Source organism: Pituophis catenifer, unplaced genomic scaffold, assembly GCF_029215685.1.
Source record: "Pituophis catenifer annectens isolate HBS135680 unplaced genomic scaffold, rPitCat1.0.hap2 SCAF_2, whole genome shotgun sequence".
NCBI classification, from domain to species: Eukaryota; Metazoa; Chordata; class Lepidosauria; order Squamata; family Colubridae; genus Pituophis; species Pituophis catenifer.
The window spans coordinates 294814851-294838161 of NW_027256882.1; the positions used below are offsets into that span (position 1 = coordinate 294814851).

Below are 23311 nucleotides of genomic sequence, written 5' to 3' on the forward strand. Positions count from 1 at the left end.
TAGGGACCATCTTTGATGGGAAGGGAACAGCGTTCCGTGCGCTTTTGGCATTGGGTCACATGACCACGGAGACGTCTTCGGACAGCGCTGGCTCTTCGGCTTTGAAACGGAGATGAGCACCGCCCCCTAGAGTCAGGAACCACTAGCACATATGTGCAAGGGGAACCTTTACCTTTTTAATATCAGAAAAAATTGATAAGAAAAGTATATACTTAATATTACATGTCTTAACAGCAGCGAGGATTATCTTCACACAATATTGGAAAAATGAAGAAGAGATGAAGAGATAATTAAGAAGATACTAGACTGTGCAGAAATGGATAGATTGACATTGAAAATTAAGCAGAAAGAAGACACAGAATCCTACCAAACATGGAATCTCTCTTACGAGTGGTTGGAAAAAAGGGTTGGAGATCAAGAATATAGTTAGAATTCTTAAGCAAATTAAATACCGAGACAACATGATGTTTATTAAGCAATGTAATTAATAAAAAATAATCAATAAAATTTGAAGAAAAAAAAGCCACTGTCTTGATATACAAAAGTTTAATTTTGTCTGAAACTCTTTTCTTGACAACTTAGGCCACCGTGAGTAAGAAGATGGCCTCGTGTCTGTACGAATGCCTCTGTGAGGCGGAACTTCAAAAATATTACCCGCACTTTACTGCCCTCGGCTTCCAGAAGATCGACGAACTTGCCAAGGTCTCCATGAAGGATTACAGCAAACTCGGGGTTCATAATATGAAGGACCGCAAGCGTCTCTTCCAGCTCATTCGAATCATCAAGATGCTGCAGGCCGAAGAGGAAGCAGTCAGGAAAAAACAGGAAGCTTTCCAGAAAAGTGCCCGCCGCCTGCGACCCCAGCTCACTCGCTCCGGCCCACGGAGACAACTTCATTTTGATTCCGAGAGAAAAGGGGAACGAAAAGAGGTTGAATCTGGGTCGTGCGCCTTATCTCACAGTTCTTCGAATGAGGGTAAAGAGGAGGCCGCTGCGGGATTTGGCCATGATTCCGTCCACAAAAGACCCAGGAAGGACTCCTTAAAAGCATCCGCAAGCTGGACAGAGGACCAGCTGGTGGTCCCAGCGCCAAGTTCATCTAATGATGTTTTAGGAGACGCGGACATTTCCTTTGTACAGAGAGTAGCTCATATCTCGGGCTACAATTACGGAGTGCCTCATTCTCTCACCAGGTAATGATGTTTCATTTGCATTTCTGTTCATGGCGAACGTGGTGAAGGTTCTGTCCTATAGAGAACATAGAGTTGGAAGGGACCTTGGAGCAGTAGTGATATTCACTTACCTTCGCTACCGGTTTACCAATGGGAGTGCGAGCGACACCTCTATGCATGCACAGAGCGTCCATGATGACGTCCGGGTAGGCGGGGCACAGGAGGGACATTGAAATGATAGTACAGTGGTTTAGTGCACCCTGTTATTAACACAGCTGCCTGCAATTTCTGCTGGTTCGAATCTCTCCAAGGCTCAAGGTTGACTCAGCCTTCCATCCTTTCTAAGGTAGGTGAAATGAGGACCCAGTTTGTGGGGGCAATAAGCTGACTTTGTATAAAATATACAAAAGGATGAAGGCTATTGCTTAACTCATTGTAAGCCGCCCTGAGTCTCCGGAGAAGGGCGGCATATAAAAATAAATAAAAATTAAAAAAAAAAGTATCACCATCCACCCTTCAAATCCTAATTTCTTAGCATTGCTTCAATTAATTATCTTATTTCTCCATTTATAAAGTATATTTCTTTTAATCCCCATCACATTTTTTGGTTATAAACAATAAACTTCATCTTATCCAATTCTTACATTGAAACCCTGACTGGGTTGGCTTTTTTGGCAGCTGAAGCACACGGCTGGCTCCTATTTAAATGATTGTCCACTAAGAAACTCTGATCCCTCTCACAATCACTGTTGAGAATATAATTGATGAGAGATTAAGTTTACCACAATAAAATAAAATGTTGATACTGGAGATTCTAAACACTATTTTTTTTAAAAAAAAAAATTGTATGCGTATCCTTTTCCGTGTTTTCACCTGTATGACGTGATAACAGCCCATTTGAAATCCTGTCTTTTTGTAGAACGATTGCTGGTGAGAAAGAGGCCCCGTGGATCGAAACGGACAAGATCCGTGTGTGTGTGCGAAAACGCCCCCTCGGTTTACGAGAGGAGAGGCGTGGAGAAGTGAATATCCTCACGGTGGAAGACAAGGAAACGCTTCTGCTCCACGAGAAGAAAGAGGCCGTGGACCTCACACAGTACATCTTGCAGGTTTGTGTGTGTGAGTGAGTAAGTGAAAGAGGGAGGGGGAGAGAGAGTGGGGAGGGGAAGAAAGGAAGGGGGAGGAGAAAAGAAAGGGGGGTATGAGAGAGGGAGGGAAAGGAAAGGAGAAGGGAGGGGGAGGGGGAGAAGGGGAGGGGAAAAGAAAGGGTGAGAGAGGGCAAAGGAGAGAAGGGAAGGGGTGGGGAAGAACGGCAGGGGAGGAAAAGAGAGGGAGGGGGAGAGGGAGGGGAAGAAAGGAAGGGGGGAGAAAAGGGGAGGGGAGAGAGTTGGAGAAGAAAAGGGGAGGGGAGGGGAAGAGGGGCATGGGGAGAGAGAGGGGAAAGGGAGGGGGAGAGAGGGAGAAGGAGAGAGAAGGGGTGGGGTGGGGAAGAACGGCAGGGGGAGAGGAAAAGGGGGGGGAGAAAAATTTTTCTTTGTGATTCTTACCACAGCTCAACCTTAGTTCAATTCAATGAACTATACTACTGCTTTTTTAAGATTATCTCTTTCTATAGCAACACTGACTGCTTTCTTCCCTAGACATATCTACTTGATATAGATTAATAAAATGAGACAGGTTATTTTTTCCCACCTGTATATCTATTTGCAGCTATTGCTGATGGTGCTGCTTCTCGGCGGGTTTAATGTGGCTTTGCCCTATCAGAACGATCCAACTCCTCATAACTTTGAATGAATGCCTAGTTAAAGGAATTAAACCCTTTTTCTTGCACTCAATGTCCTTTCTGTTGTTTGCAGCATGTGTTTTATTTCGACGAAGTCTTTGGGGAGTCCTGTTCCAATCAAGACGTGTACATGAAGACGGCCCATCCTCTTATTCAACATGTATTTAGTGGGTAGAGTATCCTTGTTGAATATTTCTTCATTTTTATTGTTCAACTTTCTTGGCGTTCAGTACTCAGACTCAGAATAGAGCTGGAAGGGACCTTGGAGGTCTTCTAGTCCAGCCCCCTGCTCAAGCAGGAGATCCTATACCATTTCAGACCAAGGGTTGTCCAGTCTTTCTCCAGTGATGGAGCACCCACGACTTCTGGTGGCAAGCGGTTCCACTGGTTAATTGTCCTCACCGTTAGGAAGTTTCTCCTCAAATCTAGGTTGCTTCTCTCCTTGATTGAGTTTCCATCTGTTGCTTCTTGTCCTGCCTTCAGGGGCTTTGGAAAATGAATTGAACCCCCCCTCCCTCTTCTTTATGGCATTTTTGAATTTGAAGGCATTCTTATGCCTTCCAAACCCTCCAGTTCAGCAGTCTTTTCCGTTTTCGAGTGATTTTTGAGAATTGAAGTCTTAATTTTCGCAAGAGGAGCAGTTTGGGGAAGGCTGATCCAGCACTTCAAAAGGAAGCGATGTGGATGGAGCTTTCAAGACACTCCCTGGGCCTTCTTCAGTACGAGAGTTGTCTCCTCTTTGCTGCCACACGCAGCGATGTAATAAGCTTGTGTTCTGTTTGGGATACCTCAACTCTTTGAAGGAGCTACATCTTTTGCTGGGAAAGGCACAGCTGCAGGCAGGTGTTCCCACTGGGCCCATTTGTAACCCCTGTCTGAACGCATATGCCCTCCCAGCAAAAGGTACAGCTCCTTTAGAGAGTTGGAGCTGGATATTACATCGGTGCCCCTGCAAAAACTCCTAAACTAGAAGCTTCACCACATTGAGAGCAAATTATTTATTTATTTATTTATTTATTTGTCCAATTTATATGCCGCCCTTCTCCGTAGACTCAGCGTGGCTTACAATGCATTATAGCAATAGCCTGCATACTTTTATGTATATACCTGCTTATTAGGGCTTTCGGCCCTTCCCTAAGCAGTGTTGTTCTATACAAAGGTGGCTTATTGCCCCCACAATCCGGGTCCTCAATTTACCTACCTCCAAAGGATGGAAGGCTGAGTCAACCTTGAGCCTGGTGAGATTTGAACTCGCACTAATTGCAGGCAGCTGTCAGCTAAGTGCTAGCACTTAACAGCACTTAGTCCGCTGCACCACCGAGGCTCTCTTATCGAGAGAATTCTGGTCTCTATAATTCTGGCATTAGCACAACCCAGCCTTTGAAAACCATCGATAGCTTGCATTTATCCCAGGACCCGAGAGAGAAGGATGTTTCTAATTTCGAGTGAATTTAATGTACGAGGCCGGGGAAGCCATCAGCACAAGTACGCCGTGAATTTAACCTTCAGATGAGATTGTGGTAGGCAAACCAACTGCTGCCCTCAATCCCCTGGTTTATGGGTTGAGCCATTGTTATTATTTTTAATCTTTCCTTGGTTGCAGAGGCAATGCCACCTGCTTTGCGTACGGACAGACAGGGGCAGGGAAAACCTACACCATGTTTGGCACCTATAAAACCCCCGGCCTCTACGCCTTGGCTGCTAAAGAGATCTTCAAGCAACTGGAAACAACTCCGGCTAGGAAAGATCTCCATGTCTGGATCAGCTTTTATGAGATCTACTGCGGGCAGCTTTATGATCTGCTAAATGGAAGAAAGAGGTATTTTAACTCTGGGGACACGTGGCTTTTTTGGGGATGGAATATGACCTAAATCAGATGGAAATTCGGTGGAATGACAGCTTCACAGAAGGCCCCACAAAGCTAGAGAGACTAGCTCGCTTTTTTTTTTTTAATGAATGTGTGCAGAGTTGTGTAACCTGCTTGTTGTGTTTAATATAGTCCTTGACTTATGACAGTTCATTTAATGACCGTTCGAAGTCACAACAAGACTGAACAAAAGGTGGCCTGTCCATTTTTCACCCTTGGGACCGTTGCAGCATCCTCGTGGTCATGAGGTCAAAATTGAGACGCTTGGCAACTGACTCGTATTTATGATGGTTGCAGTGTCCTGGGGTCATGTGATCCCCTTTTGCAAGCAAAGTCAATGGGGAGGCAAGATTCATTTAACGACTCAGTTACTTCACAACTGCAGTTATCCACTTAACATAAATTGTTTCAACTCCTACCGTCAAAACGACGCTATATAGGGCCCTGCCAGTGGTGAAATCCAAATTTTTTTACTACCGGTTCTGTGGGCGTGGCTTGGTGGGCATGGCAGGGGAAGGATACTGCAAAATCCCCATTCCCACCCCACTCTGGGGCCAGCCAGAGGTGGTATTTGCCGGTTCTCTGAACTGCTGAAAATTTCCACTACCGGTTCTCCAGAACCTGTCAGAACCTGCTGAATTTCACCCCTGGGCCCTGCACACCAGAACAACTAGACACAAGGACAGTTCCCCACCCCCACCCCCCATCCCCATGCCATCACTCTGCTAAACAACTCATTCCCACAACACCGTCAAACTATTTACTAAAGCTGTATTGCTATTCTTCTTCTTGTCTATCCTATTACCTCTCTCCTTTTCTACCCTATGACTTTGTTGCTTGTATCGTTACGATTTATATTGTTTTATTTAGTTTCCTAGTATGATTTTGATGGTTTATTTAGTCTCCCATCACTATCACTGTGTTGTATCTTATGATTTATGATGAATGTATTTTTACGATGACTATGATCATGATTTATCACTTCTAGCTTTTATGTACAGTCAGAGCTTATGCAGAGACAAAATCCTTGTGTGTCCAATCACACTTGGCCAATAAAGAGTTCTATTCGATTCGATTCTAACAATTGTGGCAAGAAAGGGCCTAAAATGCCAAAAAGTTCACTTAACAAATATCTCACTTAGCAACTGAAATTTTGGGCTCACTTGAAGTCGTAAGTCGAGGACTACCTGAGCTTCACATCTTTCAGGGACACCAATGTGTGTTTTTGAGAGTGGAGGTCGATTCATTCAACGTCCCACAAGTAGCAATTCTTTATTCCTCTTGTCAACATTTAGAAGTCAGGTAAAATGCAACTTTTCGCCTCTGTCTTTTGCTTCATCACCATCCCAATCAGTACAGGCAGTCCTCGACATGAGCCCAACAATTTCTGTTGTTAAGCAAGGCAGTTAAGTGAGTTTTGCTTCCCACTTTATGACTTTTTTTGCCACAGTTGTTAAAATGAATCATTGCCGTTGTTAAATGAATCATGGTTGTTAAACGAATCCAGCTTCCTCCATTGATTTTGCTTGTCGGAAGCTGGCTGGGAAGGTTACAAGCAGTGATCACGTGACCCCGTGGGCAATGCAGCAGTCATAAGTACATGCCAGTTGCCAGACCTCTGAATTTTGATCATTGAAATTCTTCAATCAGAGCTGAAGAAGCTGCTTGGATGAGAAGCAAAACGTCTTCAAAGAAAAAAAGCTTCTTGAAAAAGCACCTTTGGGACAACCATGATCTGGATGAATGAGAATCTCCATAGAGATTGTAACCAATACTTTTTCAAAGTTTATTTTTAGAGCATTTGCCGCACCTCTTTCCAAGTACCTTTACTAATCTCTGAGGGTTTCTCTGCAGGCTTTTTGCAAGGGAAGATAGTAAGCATGTTGTTCAAATAGTTGGGCTGCGCGAGGTCCATGTGAACACGGTCAACTTGCTCCTGGAGGTAATTTTCGACCCTGTAGAATTCTATTACACCTTCTTCTGTTTATAGTAATAGGAAACTTTGTCTTCAGCCTCTTGCTGTTCTCACACCTCCTACCTCATCAGATGAATTTTGAGAAAGAAGTCACCAGTGAGGACAAGAAGGGAAAATTTGGAGAAGTTTGGAAGCTCCAGCTGAACTGCACTGGAGGCACAATGGGGTGGTGGGAGGGAGAGGGACTGAAAGTTGAAGAGGAAGGAGTGGCTTGGGAAGACCCCATGTCTCAGATCTTCCTCATGCTTGACAATGACATCCCATAATAGTGATCAGTGTGATCTCCTTGGTAGTCTCTGAGTTTGATTGTGTGTTTGCAGTTGTTTCACTACCAAACTAGATACCGGATTTCCCCGAAAATAAGACCCAACTGGAAAATAAGCCCTAGCATGATTTTCAGGATGCTCATAATATAAGCCCTACCCAAAAAAATAAGCCCCAGTTAAGATTGTCAGACAGACAGACGTATTTAGTACTGTATTGCCCTGAAAATAGGACCAAACCAGAAAATAAGCCCTAATCTATTTTATTTATTTATTTTTTATTTTACTTCAAATTTATATACCACCCTTCTCCCTAGGGACTCAGGGCGGTGTACAGCCAGATAAAAACACATAATACAAACATTAAGAACAGATTAAAAGGAAATATCTCAATTTGGCCCAAAATTTAAAAGACATACGAATTTAAAATCATTTAAAAGGATTTGTTAGGCCAGCCCGGCTTGTTGGAAAAGGAAAGTTTTAAGGGCACGGCGGAAGGCACGGAGGTCTTGAATTCTCCTTATCTCTGGGGGCAGCTGATTCCAGAGAGTGGGAGCCCCCAAAGAGAAGGCCCTCCCCCTGGGGGTCACCAGCCTGCATTGCTTGGCTGATGGCACCCCGAGGAGGCCCTCTCGGTGGGAGCGCACAGGTCAGTGGGAGGTCATCGGTGGCAGAAGGCGGTCTCGAAGATAACTAGGTCCTAATGCATCTTTGGAGCAAAATTTAATATAAGACCTGATCTTATTTTCGGGGAAACGTGTGTATCATCAACAGTGCTAGAAGAAGGGGAATTTTGTGGGAGGATTCTTGGTGGTTCCTTGATTAGGCTGTTCTTTTATTGCTTGATTTATTTATTATTTATTTTATTTTATTATTCGTATTTCTATGCCGCCCACTCTCCGAGGACTCTGGGCGGCTTACACCAAAGACAGTATACTAAATAGCATATTGCCCCCCAACAATCTGGGTCCTCATTTTACCCACCTTGGAAGGATGGAAGGCTGAGTCAACCTTGTTGGTCTAGTATTAAGATGAGGGGGAGAGAGAGAGAGAAAGAGAAAGAAAGAGAAACCAACCAATAGAAGAGAACATTAGTAGCTCAGGATTGAAATGAGGGGTGCTTGGTGCTCTTTGAGTTTGGTTGTTTTCTTGCAGACGTTTTACTACCAAACTAGATAACATCATCCATGCTAGAAGGGAAAGGGGTTTGCCCTCTTTGCCCACATTGAACAGGGCAAGTCACTTCTATATAAACCGAGAGCAAATCCCATTCCTTTCTTGCACTTTTACCTAATTGGGTCATGTCTGCAAGAAAACAGCCAAGCTCAGGGAACACGAAGGATCCCACAATTTTATTACTGTACAATTCCCGCTCCCTCGTACTTATTTCTCTGCTTTTGACCCCCTCCACCCCCAGGTTATTCTGAAAGGAGGGAAGGAGCGCAGCACAGGAGCGACTGGAGTCAACTCTGATTCTTCCCGGTCCCATGCCATTATCCAGATTCAGATGAAAGACCCTGCAAACAGAGTGTTTGGGAGGTGAGCACAGAAGAAGGGGATATAACAGGCTTTCCTTGAACCTCCTCTTCTGTCTTAAAAGGTGTAAGCTGGCTGGGCATCCTTGCCAGTTCCTTCAGCACACATAGGTAACTTGAACACCTGAACTTCAGCTCAACGTAGCTAGTCGTTTACATTTCTAAATGCATTCTAGGAGATCACACAGTCTGTTTCTACATAATGGTAGATCATCAGAAGATGGCAGCAGGCCATGTCCCCATTTAATTTCTGATTTTCTTTCCTGAGCTGGACCTTTACTGCTTTGATTGGTTATTGTATTTTCTTTGAAATAGTGAATCAAAGAGTATAATTTTTTTTGAGATGTACTTCAGTATCCTTCAGCAAATCCCTGTTTCCTAGTAAATTCTACCTGACTGTGCGAGAAGTAAAACTCCATTGGGCAGATAAACATTAACCCACAAACCTTGTCTCCCAGAATCTCGTTTATTGACCTGGCTGGCAGCGAGAGGGCAGCTGATGCCAAGGACTCTGACCGACAGACAAAAATGGAAGGAGCAGAAATCAACCAGAGTCTTCTAGCAGTAAGTAAACGCAGGTTCTTCCCTGCTGAGTTCTTCTGAAGGCTGCACTTCGTGGCTCAATGTTTGCTTGGTCAGGGCTGGGCCGGGGGATTTTGCCACGCTCTCCTTGCCCCTCTGCGGGATCCTCTATGCCCTCCAGTAAAAGTCACCCCCATCTTACACCTAGTGACCATCTGGCTCGGACTGGTTGCTCCGCAAGTTCCAATTCCTCCAGCCTCTGTGCTGGTGCGGCTGAGGAAGGGTTGCTCTTGGGGCTCCGGACTCCTCCTGGTCGCTCCTGTGGGTTGACATTGAGTGCTCAGCCCCCACGGTAGTCTAGAGTCTCCAGGTTGGCTGATAAAGCAGATCTTGCCTAATGTCAGGACTGCCTCCGTTCAAATCCTAAGAAAGAAAAACCCCAACTCCTTTTGTTTAGAGAAGAGGTACTCTTACTAAGTTTGAACTGATAGCAGCGAAAGCAAGGCAAGATCTGAACCAAAGCAGGCGAATGTTACACATTGAAAGTCATCCCAAATCCCTCCCCCCAGGGTCCAGCACTAAGCGTCCAATCAATGTCCAGTAAGATGATACGGGAAAGCTCCTCTGCAGGTATTTCTCGCATCTGGCATCTCAGGACAGTTGGCCTTGAAGAAGTATAAACAACTCCACTCAGCAGTGCCAGAATTCATGGGTGCAAAACTGCTTTTCCGTTCTCATGGGACTACTACACACCAGCTTCCTTTCCCAACCCAAATGCCATGCCCTCCTCCCCGTTTCTTTGGCAGCTGAGAGCAAGCAAGCTTCAAAAGACCATGCTGGAGATCCGGCTGACACAGATCTGGCTTCTGACTTGCATATCCCTGGGTTATTTATTTATTTATTTATTTATTTATTTATTTATTTATTTTATTCGGTTTATATGCCGCCCTATCTCACAATGGACTCAGGGCGGCTCACAACAATAAAACACAAGCCACAATAAAAATAAAGACTAAAATCTAAAAAATTTAAAATTAACCCATTAAAACCCTTAAAACCCCGTCATCAGTCCAGGTCAAGGGATTTGAAAAGCCAAGTTTTTAATTCCCGGCGGAAGGTGCGAAGGTCGGGCGCTAGTCGTAGCTCCAAGGGGAGTTGATTCCAGAGGGTGGGCGCCCCAACCGAGAAGGCTCTACCCCTGGGGGCCGCCAGCCGCCACTGTCTAGCCGACGGCACCCTGAGTAGGCCTTCTCTATGGGCGCGAACCGGGCGATGGGATGTTGTTGCTGGCTGTAGGTGGTCCGCCAAATATCCTGGTCCTAAGCCATGTAGGGCTTTATAGGTCAACACCAGCACCTTGAATCTCACCCGGAGGGCAACCGGTAGCCAATGCAAAACGCGCAGGAGGGGTGTAACATGGGAGTATCGGGATTCTCCCGTCACAACCCGCGCGGCTGCATTCTGCACCAGCTGAAGCCTCCGAGTGGTCCTCAAGGGCAGCCCCATGTAGAGAGCGTTGCAGTAGTCAATCCGTGAGGTGACCAGCGCATGCGTAACTGTGCGTAGGGCATCTCGGTCCAAGTAGGGACGCAACTGGCGCACCAGACGTATCTGGGCGAATGCCCCCCTGGTCACGGTCGTTATCTGGTCTTCTAAGCTCAACCGTGAATCCAGAAGGACGCCCAAGTTGCACACCCTGTCTACAGGGGGCAAAACTTCACCCCCTATAGTCAACGATGGCACCTCTCCCCTGAACCGAGATGCCGGTACCCACAGCCACTCGGTCTTGGCCAGGTTGAGTTGCAATTTGTTTCTACCCATCCAGACCCGTACCGCTTCCAGGCACCGGGCCATCACATTAGGTTAGGGTTCGGATGGGAAAGGGCTCTGTCTGAAAAACAGCTGCCATTGGAAAGATCCGTCCAGCCCAGCAGAGTATAAATTTCATCCCTCTGGCTCTGGTGATACAAGACCGAGATTTCCAGCCTATTGAGTTAAACTGATCTGATTCTGAAGTCAGAAAGGAAGCAGTTTCCTATATTCATACAAGCAGGAATGGGTAAATAATTTCAGTTTTTAAAAATTAATGCAATAATATTTTGATGAAATCATTCAGCTGCCTGCAATTACTGCTACTTCGAATCTCACCAGGCTCAGCCTTCCATCCTTTCTAAGGTAGGTAAAATGAGGACCCAGTTTGTGGGGGCAATAAGCTGACTTTGTATAAATATACAAAAGTATGAAGGCTATTGCTTAACGCATTGTAAGCCGCCCTGAGTCTCTGGAGAAGGGCGGCATATAAATCAAATTTAAAAAAAAAAAAAAGGAGAAAAAAAATCAGGAGAAGGAAGGAATTAGTTCAAATGGGGGGGGCGGGGGAGGAAACATAAGAGGTAACTTACAAAGAACGATTATTTACAAGAAAAAGAAACCCGAAGACCAGAAGTTTTGGGAAAAGAAAGCAAAGATCTGTCCTGCTGATCAGAAGCACTCATAGCTAGCGAGAGTGTTACTCTAACACACGGGTGTCAAACGTGCCATCGCGTGATGTTTCGTGACATTTTTCCCATTTGCGGAGCTGGGGTGGGCGTGGCCTGCGCACGACGCATACGGCCCATGGGCTGCTAGTTTGACACCCCTGCTCTAACCCCATGTGTGGAGTCCTTGGTGCTCTCTGAAGTTGATCGTTTTCCTGCAGATGTTTCATTACCCAACTAGGCAACATCATCAGTGTTAGAAAGGAGTAGGGCTATATACACTATATACAAGTGACATGTAATCAAGGAACCACCAGGAATGCTCCCACCATCACTGACAGGACAAGCTATAACCAAAGGGGCCCCACAGTCCTTCCCCTCCTCCTCCACCCCTCCACAAACCCCACTCCCTTCTAGCACAGATGTTGTCACCTACTTGGGTCATGAAATGTCTGCCAGAAAACCACCAAGCTCAGAGAACACCAAGGAGCCCACAGTTGAACCCGGAGCGACAGACTTTCTCTTCCCTCCTAACCCCCTTGACGTTTGAAGGAAAGACCTTGAGGGAGTTCTTGCAGGAAGTTGGAGGCGGTGACACACATTGCAACACCCCCTCATATCTTTGGGATATTGGATGGTGGGGTTCAGCCTGGTTTTGTGAGAAAACGGCTCCATGCTGATGGGCAGACTCTTGTGTGATAGGTTTTTCTCTTCTGTCTCTCTAGCTGAAAGAATGCATCCGTGCACTCGATCAAGAACACGCTCACACCCCTTTCAGACAAAGCAAACTGACCCAGGTAAGACTGGGGACTGACTCGGCTTCCCCCCAAATTCTACAAACTTCTCTCGCTCTCTTTTTCCAAAAAATGGAAAACGTGAAATAACCAAGAAGTATAGGTAGTCCTTGATAGGTAGTTCATTTAGTTACATCATTCTCATTGGCATGTTTCAGTCTCAAGAGACTATGGTACAAAGTTACAACGGCACTGCAAAAAGTGACTAATGACCAGTTTTCACACTTACAACTGTTGCGCTACCCTCATGGTCACATGATCAAAATTCAGACGCTTGGCAACTGGCATGTACTTATGACGGTCTCAGTGTCCTGGGGTCATGTGATCCCTTTTTGCGACCTTCTGACGAGCAGAATCAACAGAGAAGCTGGTGTTGTGGTCCACCAGCAGCCTGTGGAGCTGGCAGCGGAGTCGGACAGTGAGGAGGCTGGGGAGGAACATGAGCCAGTCCTGGAGTCTGGGGAAGGCTCGGATGAGGGCTCTGCGTCAGAGGCAGAGATTGGCCAGGGCCATCTGGGAGTTATGCATGGACTCCGGAGCCTCCAGAGTTGGACAGCAGAGACGCAGAGGAACAGGAGGAGCCTGTTCCTAGTGCGCGCATGCACAGAGCTGCCAGAAGGCAAGAACAGTTAAAAGAAAAGGGACAACTCAGGAGTAAGGCCTGGAGATGATTGGCCCCTCCCATAAGGCTTAAAAGAGGAGCAAAGGCACGTGGGCCCTTTGCAGGAAAACAACGTTGTTAATTCTGTTCCCAGTCGGCATCTCTCTTTGATTCTGGACTCCGTGTGGCTTTGCCAAGTAGGTCTTTGGCAGAGTGTCAAGGGAAATAAAGGTTGGTGATGATCCCGAAGGACATTTTGCAACTAATTTGGGACTCAGCTGTGAATGAAAGTAATTCACAGCTGTTGCAATAAAAGAGATTTTGGGGACTACTTGTGTGTTTTAATGACTCAGGAAACCTAGATCACAACAGCTGGATTCACTCAACAACCGAGTTATTAACTTGACTGGCAGTTGTCAGAGTAGTAAATAGTTGCAAATAAGAAGGTTGAGACATTCCAGATTGCAGAATAAGGGACAAGGGCAAAGAACAGAGTTCTAGGCAGCCACGTTAGAGACCTGGATTCAACAGGGCCAAGAATTCAGGAAAATAGCCGCCTGGCATTGTGCAAAGGCATCCGGGCGGCAATTTTGAAATGTTCCCGCTAATGGGCGAGGTGTAGTCCCAGAACTCTACACGGCTAAATATTTGGTGAGCATATCTTAATTGTTGCTGTGTGACTCATCTGATATTGTGCCTCTTCCCGAGGTTTCAAGCTGAATAATGTCTACAGGTAGTCCTTGACTTAAAACCATTCGTTTAGTGACCATTCAAAGTTATGCGACTGAAAAAAGTGACTTATAACTGTATCACACTTATGACCGTTGTAAGCATCTCCATGGTCACGTGATCAAAATTCAGAGGCTTGGCAACTGACTCATATTTATGACCGTCACAGCGTCCCAGGCAGGGGTGAAATCCAGCAGGTTCTGACAGATTCTGGAGAACCGGTAGCGGAAATTTTGAGCAGTTCGGAGAACCGGCAAATACCACCTCTGGCTGGCCCCAGAGTGGGGTGGGAATGGGGATTTTGCAGTATCCTTCCCCCAGGAGTGGGGAGGGAATGGAGATTTTGCAGTATCCTTCCCCTGCCACGCCTACCAAGCCCCGCCTACAGAACCGGTAGTAAAAATAATTGGATTTCACCCCTCGTCACATGATCCCCTTTTGCGACCACCTGATCAGCAAAGTCAATGGGGGAGCCAGATTCACTGAACAACAGTGTTACTACCTTAACGACCGCAGTGACTCACTTAACAGCTGCGGTGTGAAAGGTCGTAAACTGGAGCAAAACTCACTTAACAGACATCTCACTTAGCAACAGAAATTTTGGGCTCCGCTGTAGTTGTACGTCGAGGACTATGTGTAGTTAATATACCAAAGAGCTTAAAATAATTCTGTCTCTCTTCTCTCCCCGCTCAAGGTCCTGAAGGACTCTTTTGTTGGCAACTCCAAGACGTGCATGATTGCCAACGTGTCACCCAGCCACCTGGCCACGGAGCACACCTTAAATACCTTGCGCTATGCGGACAGGTAAGTGGCAGAACTGGCTTACCACCAGGGAAGAGTCTAAATCAGTCATGGCGGGACTATGTCATGGGAGCCACAGGTGCCCCCCCTACCCCCATGCATTTTTGGTTTCACAGCAGGCCTCTGGACCCTCTGGAAGTTGGCCTTGTCCTCCTCCTGCAGCCTCTGAAGCATCTGAGTCACGTGATTTTCTGAGACTCCAGAGACCCTGCTCAGAGCCCTCTTGTGTGACTTCTACAGGGTCTGGAGAGGAAGGCAGGCAGGGCAGAAGAGGAGGAGGAAGGGAAGAAGGAAAGTGGAGAGGAATAAAAAGAGGGAGGAAGGAAAGGATGGAAGATAGGAGAGAAAGAGGAAGGGAAAGAGTGGAGAGAAGGAAGGGAGAAAAGAAAAGGAGGGAGGAAGGAGCGAGCTTCTTTTATCTGTAATACATCAGCATTTTCTGAATTTTTGACGCTCCATGCCCCAAAAGTTCACCATCACAGTCCAAACTATCAAGTGGTCAGGCTGGTCAGCAAATAGGCTGTTCTCTGCCAGGCTTCTATTGGCCAGCGGGATATCTTACTTAGAATGCTACTAGCTCCGATCTCCAGCTTTCGTGGGTGGCCACAGGAAGCCGAGATTCCAGGATGTTTGTGGAGTCTTGTTTCCTAACCTGGTCAGCTTCAAAGGGCTCAAACATGTCTGAAACACTTGGGAAACCTGGAGCTTGGCAAATCTCTTACCGATTTTTCTTTCCTTGCCTAAAATCTTACAAACTTGTTGGCATCCCTAACCCTGACAGCTGTTCATTCTGGTTGAAGAGCTGTGATTGCACTCAATGGGCGCTGCATTTTATTCTTCATAAGCATCTCGCCTTGAGCCAATGCAGCCATTCTGACCCAGTTCCCCAAACACGACAAACAAAAGTTAACTCCAAGATTGCTTTATTAGGAGCGCTGGCAGCCCTGGCAAAACGTTTCTCTCACTGCAAGCTAAGAAGTCCATCCGGCAGGGAGAAGAATAGTTGTCTGCCACACCTATTCATCTCCGCCCCTGCCTTTTATCCCCAGAGCTAGGAAGGGGCTTCGCTAGCACTGGTGGCTCTTCCATCCCAAGGATTGGCCCATAGATTTCCACTGCTCTCCTCTCCTCTGCCTTCTGCGCATCCACACGTCAGGCACTGGACCCAGCTGTTCCTCCTCTTCTTCATCAGCCACCTCCAGACCTGGAGGTTGTTGACTCTCCATCTGAGGGCTGATGGACAGCCCAGGCTCCTCCTCTGTCTCTCTCTCTCTCTGCCAGCCCCATTCCCTCTTCCCCCTCGGAGCTCTCAGGTTGCCCTGATGCTGGTCCTGACTCCCATGCCTCCTCCTCTGACTCAGCTGCTGGAGGGGCCGGCGGCCAACAGGCCACAACAAGCATCTTTGAAAAGTTGCCTAGAAATCCTTCAGGATGACCTGAGCCCGTCTTTGAGGGAAATGGGTCGTTAAGAAGCTTGATATACAAAGAAATAATATAATTCTTGGCTTTTTTGTTGTCAGGGTAAAAGAGCTGAAGAGAGGGATGAAATCTTGCACCCCTATTGCCAGCAGACCCCGGGCAGCAGGACACACATCTCCTAAGCGTATCCAGAATTCTCCTTACATCCAAGTTGGAGGGAAGAGCTCTCCCAAAAAAGTCAAGCTGGGGTTGCATCACCCTCTGATGCCGACCCCCTTGTCCAAGACGAAGACCTCTTTGCTCTTTCAGCCAGCTCACCTTCCTTTCTCCTCCACTCCGAAAGGACAGGGGCGCAAAGAACCTTTGGGAACTCCGTGGCCCGGTTGTCTCAGCGCAGAAAGAGAGATCCCGAAGGCAGAGTCGTCATCCAAGAAGCTGGCGGAGGAACCTGCAATAACTTCGGAGAAAAGCCATCTCCGGAAGGACTTGGCGGCCAGGAGAGAAGGCGGCCAGGAGGACAGGCAGCGGGTGAAGTGTCCAAAAGTCGAACCGGTGCAAAAGCAACTGGTTTCCAGGGCTGATTTTTCCCATCACGGCTCAGATGACGAAGAAGATCCCGGGAGGCTCTTTGCGGATCAGTGCGTGGCCGCCTGGGCGGGCGTTTCCTCCCATCAGAAAGACCGAGAACAGCACTTGAGGCTTTATCACCAGCAGTTCCAGCAACCGCCTCTCCTCCAGCAGAAATTAAACTACCAGCCCCTGGAAAAGGTCTTAGCGCGGTACAAGTCCCAGGAGATCCAGGTGAGGCCAGAGTCCCCCTGCCCTGACTCCGTCTCCTCTCAAGGCCGGGATGAAACCATGCAGCTGGAGGAATTGGACGACAGCGACTTCAGCGAGGACTCTTTCTCTCCCGGGCCAGGTCGGAAAAAGGTGGAGAGAGAAGCTCGAAAACAAAGCAACCAGAATTCCTTTTTCCTCCATCGGAGAGATTTCGGGGCTGGAGAAAGGGACGGAGAAGACAAGCAGGAGCTGTTCTGTAAATGGTACGCGTTTGAGAAGGGAGGAAGAGCTTTCCTAAGTGAGGAAGAGTCCAGCAGCTACGAAGAAGGCGGTAGAGATTTATGTGACTGGAGCCCAGGAGAAATATCAGCGGTGGGCTCTTCCCCGCACAGAGGCATCCCGGAGAAACCTTATTGCTCGAAGGAAGGCGGCCTTACAGGCCACAAGATAAATTCTCAAGGATGGCCCGTTGAGCAGAAGCCGCCCAGATCTTCGGATCCGTCTCACGGTTGCCCCGACGGACACTTTTCCCCACCGAGGAAGAGAACACCAAGTCCACCTCTCGCTGCCATCTTGCTGGAGCCCCCTTTATCGGAAAAAACGGGTCTCCCTAAAGGGAGAGACTTCCGCGGAGCGTTAGACTTTCCCATGGACCTGGCTGATGACACGGTGACTCCTTTGTCCGTATCCTTCCTTAACTCGGGATCAGCAGAGAATCAAGGGAGGAAGAGGACTGACGAAGAAGTCCTTGGCCCCAGCAGCCGCTGGGAGGAAGACGCCCGGCACGTTCATGAAAGCAGGCAACTCTCTGCGTCCAGCATCTACGAAATAAATCACTGGGGGAGAAAAACCGAGCTGGGTCTTTCTCCAGGGGCCAAATTCCAGTGGCTCCCTCAGTCTTGTCACTGTCCAGGGGATGCTTCCATCTTGGAAGCCACATTGGCTTTTGGTAAATGTGTTTGTGGCTACGCTAGTGAAGACCCTCTGGCCGAACTCTTTCCTCGGCACACGGAGGAAATGGCCTCACTTTGTGGAAACCTACAAACAAGCGAATATTCGACTCTCTATGACTCCGATCCTGAAGTGGCAAAGATTGCTATTTCGTGGAGCTATTCGGATCATCTGAGTTTGGGGGCAAAAGAGACTCCTGTACTCTTGGCCCCGTCCAGCCCGGTTGATAAGGGAGGGATATCTGCCACTCCAAATGCTTTGTCCAGTTCTGATAATGCAGGAAACAAAGAGTTCTCGGAACGAGAACCCCCATCACAGTCAGATTCATCCCACAGGACTGTGGAGCTGCGGCATTCGGAGGAAGCCTGCAGGAAGGAAGAAACCCAGCGTATGCACAATTGTGAGGACACGGAGCAGGATTCGGGGACTGAACCCAAAGGGACGGTTGCTGAGACTGAAAAGAACTCGCAGAAGGCTTGTGGGCAGGTGGATTTGGCTGAAGGCGCCCTGAAGGAGAAGGACACGCTGGGAAGGTGAGTAAATAGATGATAGATAGATAGATAGATAGATAGATAGATAGATAGATAGATAGATAGATAGATAGATAGAGAGAGAGAGGGAGAGAGAGAAAGAGAATAACTTTATTGTTGCTTTGAATATACACTAATTGCCATACATTAAAATGAAATTTCGATGCATACAGCTCTCAAAGGGTCAGTAATAGATCCCTTGCGAGCAAAACTCCGAGGCAGGTGGATTCCTCAAAGGGTAGCTTTATTGGAAATATTCTATTGGCACATATCTGATGAAAACCGACTCCGAGGGTTCCCGTTTTCCACTTTCTCAAAACAGTCAGTCACATGGTCCAATCACAGCTCTGTCTGGTTGCTTGGTGACATCCCCCTCCTTCTTCCGACCAGGTGTGAGAATGTCCTTGATTCCCAAGAGAAAGTATTTTGTTTTGGCTACAGAGTCCTACCTAAATCAAATCCCCCCACCCCTTCCTATCCCTCCGCTCCAGTGTGGCAGGTCAGTTTCCAGGTCGACACCTGTCCTAAGTCACTGCTGTCATAACTTCGGACGGTCTCTAAATGTTAAGTCGAGGAGTCACCCATAAGGCATTTTGGTCAGAGGGCTCCCTTTCCTTTGTCTCCAGCAGGCAGCTGGTTCTTCTAACCCATCAGGAGCAGCTGGACGAAATGGCCGCCCTGTCTTCTCGGGAGGAAAGCTTGATGGGCATGATGTCAGACTTGGTGAGTCTTCCAAAGGGGCTTCCAGGCCTCTCAAAGCTGACCTTTGCTTGGTGGGTCCTCATGACCCACCATGGTATGACTTAGACCAGGGGTCCCCAATCCCCGGCCCATGACTCGGGTACCAGGCCGTGGCCCGTTAGGAACCGGGCTGTTTAAGGGCAAAATGCCATTTGCACAAGTGGCAGGTGCCCATTTGCGCACAAATGGAGCTTCACACGCAAGCAGACTCCCAGGCCACCTGTGTGGAACCATCTTCTCTTCCCTCCCCCACCGGAAAAGTTGTGGGGACCTCTGACTTAGGACAGCACAGGTTACGAGGGTTTGTAAAGGGGATTTCTTCCAAACATTGAAGTCAACACCCAGAAGAGGAAGGCTGTCAAAACCTCTCCGGAGTTCCCCTCTCCGACGGGCTCCGAAGAGCAGCATGGTCACCCCTCTCCCATTTTTCTCCCTGGGTGCCTTTAATTCGTTGATTAAATTTATTTGCCACCCGTCTCGTATCGAAACGGCTCCCAGCACGAAAACCCGAAAGTCCTAAAAGACGAATATTTCTGAAGCAATAAAAATGGAAACCTCAACCACAAAATATCATCATACAGGTAGTCCTCGCGTTACGACCGCAGTTGAGCCCAAAATGTCTGTTGTTAAGTGAGACATTGGTTAAGTGAGTCTGGCCACATTTCAACCCCACTGTCTTTATTTCTTGCCATTCCTTTTTCCTGTTAGGAATTTGAGGACTGTCTGATGAAACTGGACGAAATACTGAGCCTGAAAGCCGAATGCATCCACCGGGCACGAAGCCGGCTGCAGCTCTGCTTTGCTGCTCCCTCAAGTGGCACCCCCCTGCTACCGGTTTCCTCCACCTAGTAAGGAAGCGCGAGAGCCAGACTGGCTACGCACAGCGTCTCAAAGTACCAAAGAGCTCCGATTGTCATGCTGAGCATGTTTTCAGAAGAAAACCTACTTGTCGGTTAACAAGGGAACTTAGCCGATGACCACGCCAGTTCCCTTCCCTCCCTCCCAGGTTCTTCAAAGCCCCCAAAAACTGCTTCAGGCTGGACCTTCCAGGATCTGTTGAAAGAAAGGAGGGGAGCAGAAATCACCTGCTCCCCAAAGTCACCCCTTTTTTCCTGCCTGGCTGTCATTGTGTGAAATGTCTGAGGAATGTCTGAGCTATGAGCAAATGCCAGTGTTGGACAAAGGCAGCTGCCTGATCTCTCCCCACTTCCCTGCTTAACAAAAATTCTACATTAATACTTTGGCTTCCCCGTTAGCTGCTGTCAGTCCACTGAAAGGCCCACCATGAAACTCAAAAGCCTGGAATTTGAGGGACAAGAGGTGGAAAAGGGATGTCTTGAAAGCCTCTAGGTGGAAAATGAAGGCAACCCTTCTTCTACCTGAAATCTTCACATTGGCTGCGCTAAATATTTGCACTGGTGCGAATGTTTGCTGGACAAACCTCCGACCGATTCCTACCAACGAGTTCTACTGTTGTTACAACAGCAACTACACAAGGTTAGGAATTCGGCAGGTAGGTGTGCAGTTAGTAGAAGATTCTCCTGACATGTTAGAGTCAGACCTTCAGGCAGTTTCAAAGACCGGCAATAAAGGATATTGAAAGTAATAGTAACTCTTGAGTAGAGGGAATGGAGCCAGTATCTTGCCACCTGCTGGGCCTTGAGCATCAGATTCTTGTGGGAGACACCATTGGTAGTTCGATTCTTTCCTTGTCGGGCTCCCAAGTAGCAAGAGTGAGGGGATAGAAGTAGAAAGGGCTAGTGGTCACGGTGAGAGCACGATTCAGCCAGAATTGGGAGCCAGTCACCAAGACCACTGAGAAGGCTGGCGTTTATTTTGACTTCAGTTCGCCTAAGCCCGTAGCCCATCCTTGCTACTACGCCGCCTAATTCCAATATTAGGTGCCATTTGGTCACGGAGATTGCAGACTAGTGCGATCAGGCAAGATCCAAAGCACGTCGATTTGACCTCGAGCCTACATGTATGTTTTAGGGCCCAGAATGCAATAGTCACGCGTGCTCTTCGACGGGAAAAAAGCCACAATAGAAAGCGGTTGCGAGGAAAGAGGAAACGGTGCAAACTATTTTAATGCATCAAAATAGATATAAAAACCCGGCAGATGGACTGAATTAAAAAAGAAAAAGCAGAGATAGCTTGGTTATGTTGCATTAAGCACTTTGCCTCACCATACCAAAAAAAAAATAAAATAAAAAATAAAAAGTGTCTTTAAATACCTTTAATAAGGGAAGGTGGTCCATGCGGTTTAAGGGATGTTGATTGCGGCAAATGCTACGTAAATTAAATTAGAATGAGTTTGAATAGATGCATGTCGTTTTATACTGAAAGTTTGCTTCGGAATTTGCTGTGTTCAAGACAACGCCCTCTAAATTAAGGACCCGGATCAAAATGGTAATTCGATGCTTTGATTGCAAGAATAATTCAGAAGCAAGAAGAGGGCTGGAGAGCGTAATTATGCCAGTGCGCGGTGGCGCCAGAAGTCCCCTCCAACTACAGACTTTCACATCAAGTAACTGAGGGATGTGACCTCTCGGCACAGATGGTCCTTTAGAAGAGGAATGTGACATTTTTGGGGCTGGCCAAAATAAGTGGGCTCTCCGTAACTCGACTTGACTTACGCCATTATAAATAAAATTTATTCACGATTGCTTGCCATGGATTTGGTAGTTTTCCTTTTCACTGGATGAGTTTTGACGCAGGGCTCTACGAGGAGGAATCGGCGTCTTTCGTGCGATTCCGTATTTTTCGTCTTTATAAGCCGTTTCAAGGTCTCTGCTGGTTTATTATACATTTAACTCTCTGCAGCTTTAAGGATTGGTGTGAATGTTCTCGGCTCCAAATTTTGCCATGGTCCCAGCCCCGAGTACACGGTTGTTAGATTTCACATTATCTTTTTTTTAAAAGCACTTTCTCTGTGTTTTCTTTGCCACTGTATTCTTATATTTGTAGAGCTTTTTAAATGCTTTTTATTTTGGTCACTACTTTAAAAGCAATTACATGCACATACATACATATATTGTATGTATGTATATAAAAGCTTCCCTAGTTGTGTCTGACTCTAAGGCAGTGTGCTCCCTCCCTCCCTCTATATATACATCTCTCCCTCCCTCTCGCTCTCTCTATACATATATACACACACACACAAATATATGTACCCCGTTTCCCCGAAAATGGGCCCAACCAGAAAAGTCCTAGCATGATTTTTCAGGATGCTCGTAATATAAGCCCTACCCCCCTTAAATAAGCCCCCGTTAAGATTGTCAGCCAGATGGATGCATTTAGTACCCTATTGCCCCCAAAATAAGACCTAACCAGAAAATAAGCCCTAATGCATCTTTTGGAGCAAAAATTAATATAAGGTCTTATTTTCGGGGAAACACGGTATGTACGCAAAGGTTGCCCTGGCCAACTCTGTCTTAATCTAGGGCAGTGTGCTCTCGCCCTTGCTCTCTCTGTGTATATATACACACACATATATACATATACACACACACGTATATATAAGTCCATCTTATGGCCAGGCCATCTAAAATGGATGACTTTTAACTAGCTTGCGTACAATTATACATTTATTTTATTTTATTTAACTACTGGGCCACCAAACCCCCATAAGCTCTAAGGCAGCTTGCAGAAACCGTGGCCCAAGAAGGGTTCAAAAAACCCCAAACAAAACTGACAAGTCAACCCTAGCGAAGTGTCACGGGGTGTTCATCCCAGAGGACTGATTCATGGTTACTCAGTACTACAATGCCCTTGTGATGCCTGCCATCACCCCTTGCTGCCCTCCCTGGGAAGGAAATGGTGGGTCAAGTGCAGGAAATGACTTGGTGGCGAGTGGGGTTTTTTTCAGGTTCAAGTTCCATCATTATTATTGTCGTTTATTATTATTGTTGTTGTTAATAATAATAATAATGATAATGATAATAATAAAATTTTATATGCCGCCCCTCTCCGGAGACTCAGGGCGGCTCACAATACATTTTTAAAAAAACCATTCTAAAAACATTTAAAAGATTAAAAAACATTAAAAACCTTAGAACGCATTCACACCATTCATGACCGGATCTCACAAGATTGCAACAGTGAGATCAACGGCCCCAGGCCTGCCGGAAAAGCCAGGTCTTCACCGCTTTCCGGAAGGCCAATAGGGTGGGGATGGTCCGGACCTCAGGAGGTAACTGGTTCCAGAGAGCTGGGGCAGCCACAGAGAAGGCCCTCCCCCATGGGCCCGCCAGCCGGCATTGTTTAGCTGACGGGACCCGGAGGAGACCAACTCTGTGGGATCTTACCGGTCGCTGGGAGCTATGCGGTCTCGAAGATAACCTGGCCCTGAGCCATGTAGGGCTTTAAAGG

The 23311-nt window shown here is 47.0% G+C and overlaps 1 protein-coding gene across 1 annotated transcript; it reads left to right on the plus strand.

Moving 5' to 3' along the window:
- The first annotated feature begins 585 nt into the window (after nucleotides 1–585).
- Nucleotides 586–21090, plus strand: KIF24 (kinesin family member 24). Its single transcript, XM_070938976.1, has 12 exons — nucleotides 586–1193; nucleotides 2092–2281; nucleotides 3029–3126; nucleotides 4559–4774; nucleotides 6677–6764; nucleotides 8478–8599; nucleotides 9054–9159; nucleotides 12320–12391; nucleotides 14413–14522; nucleotides 16040–18202; nucleotides 18826–18922; nucleotides 19649–21090. Exons 1-12 carry the CDS (start codon nucleotides 601–603, stop codon nucleotides 19787–19789), a joined length of 3996 nt encoding a protein of 1331 aa, XP_070795077.1. The 5' UTR covers nucleotides 586–600; the 3' UTR covers nucleotides 19790–21090.
- Nucleotides 21091–23311: the final 2221 nt, after the last annotated feature.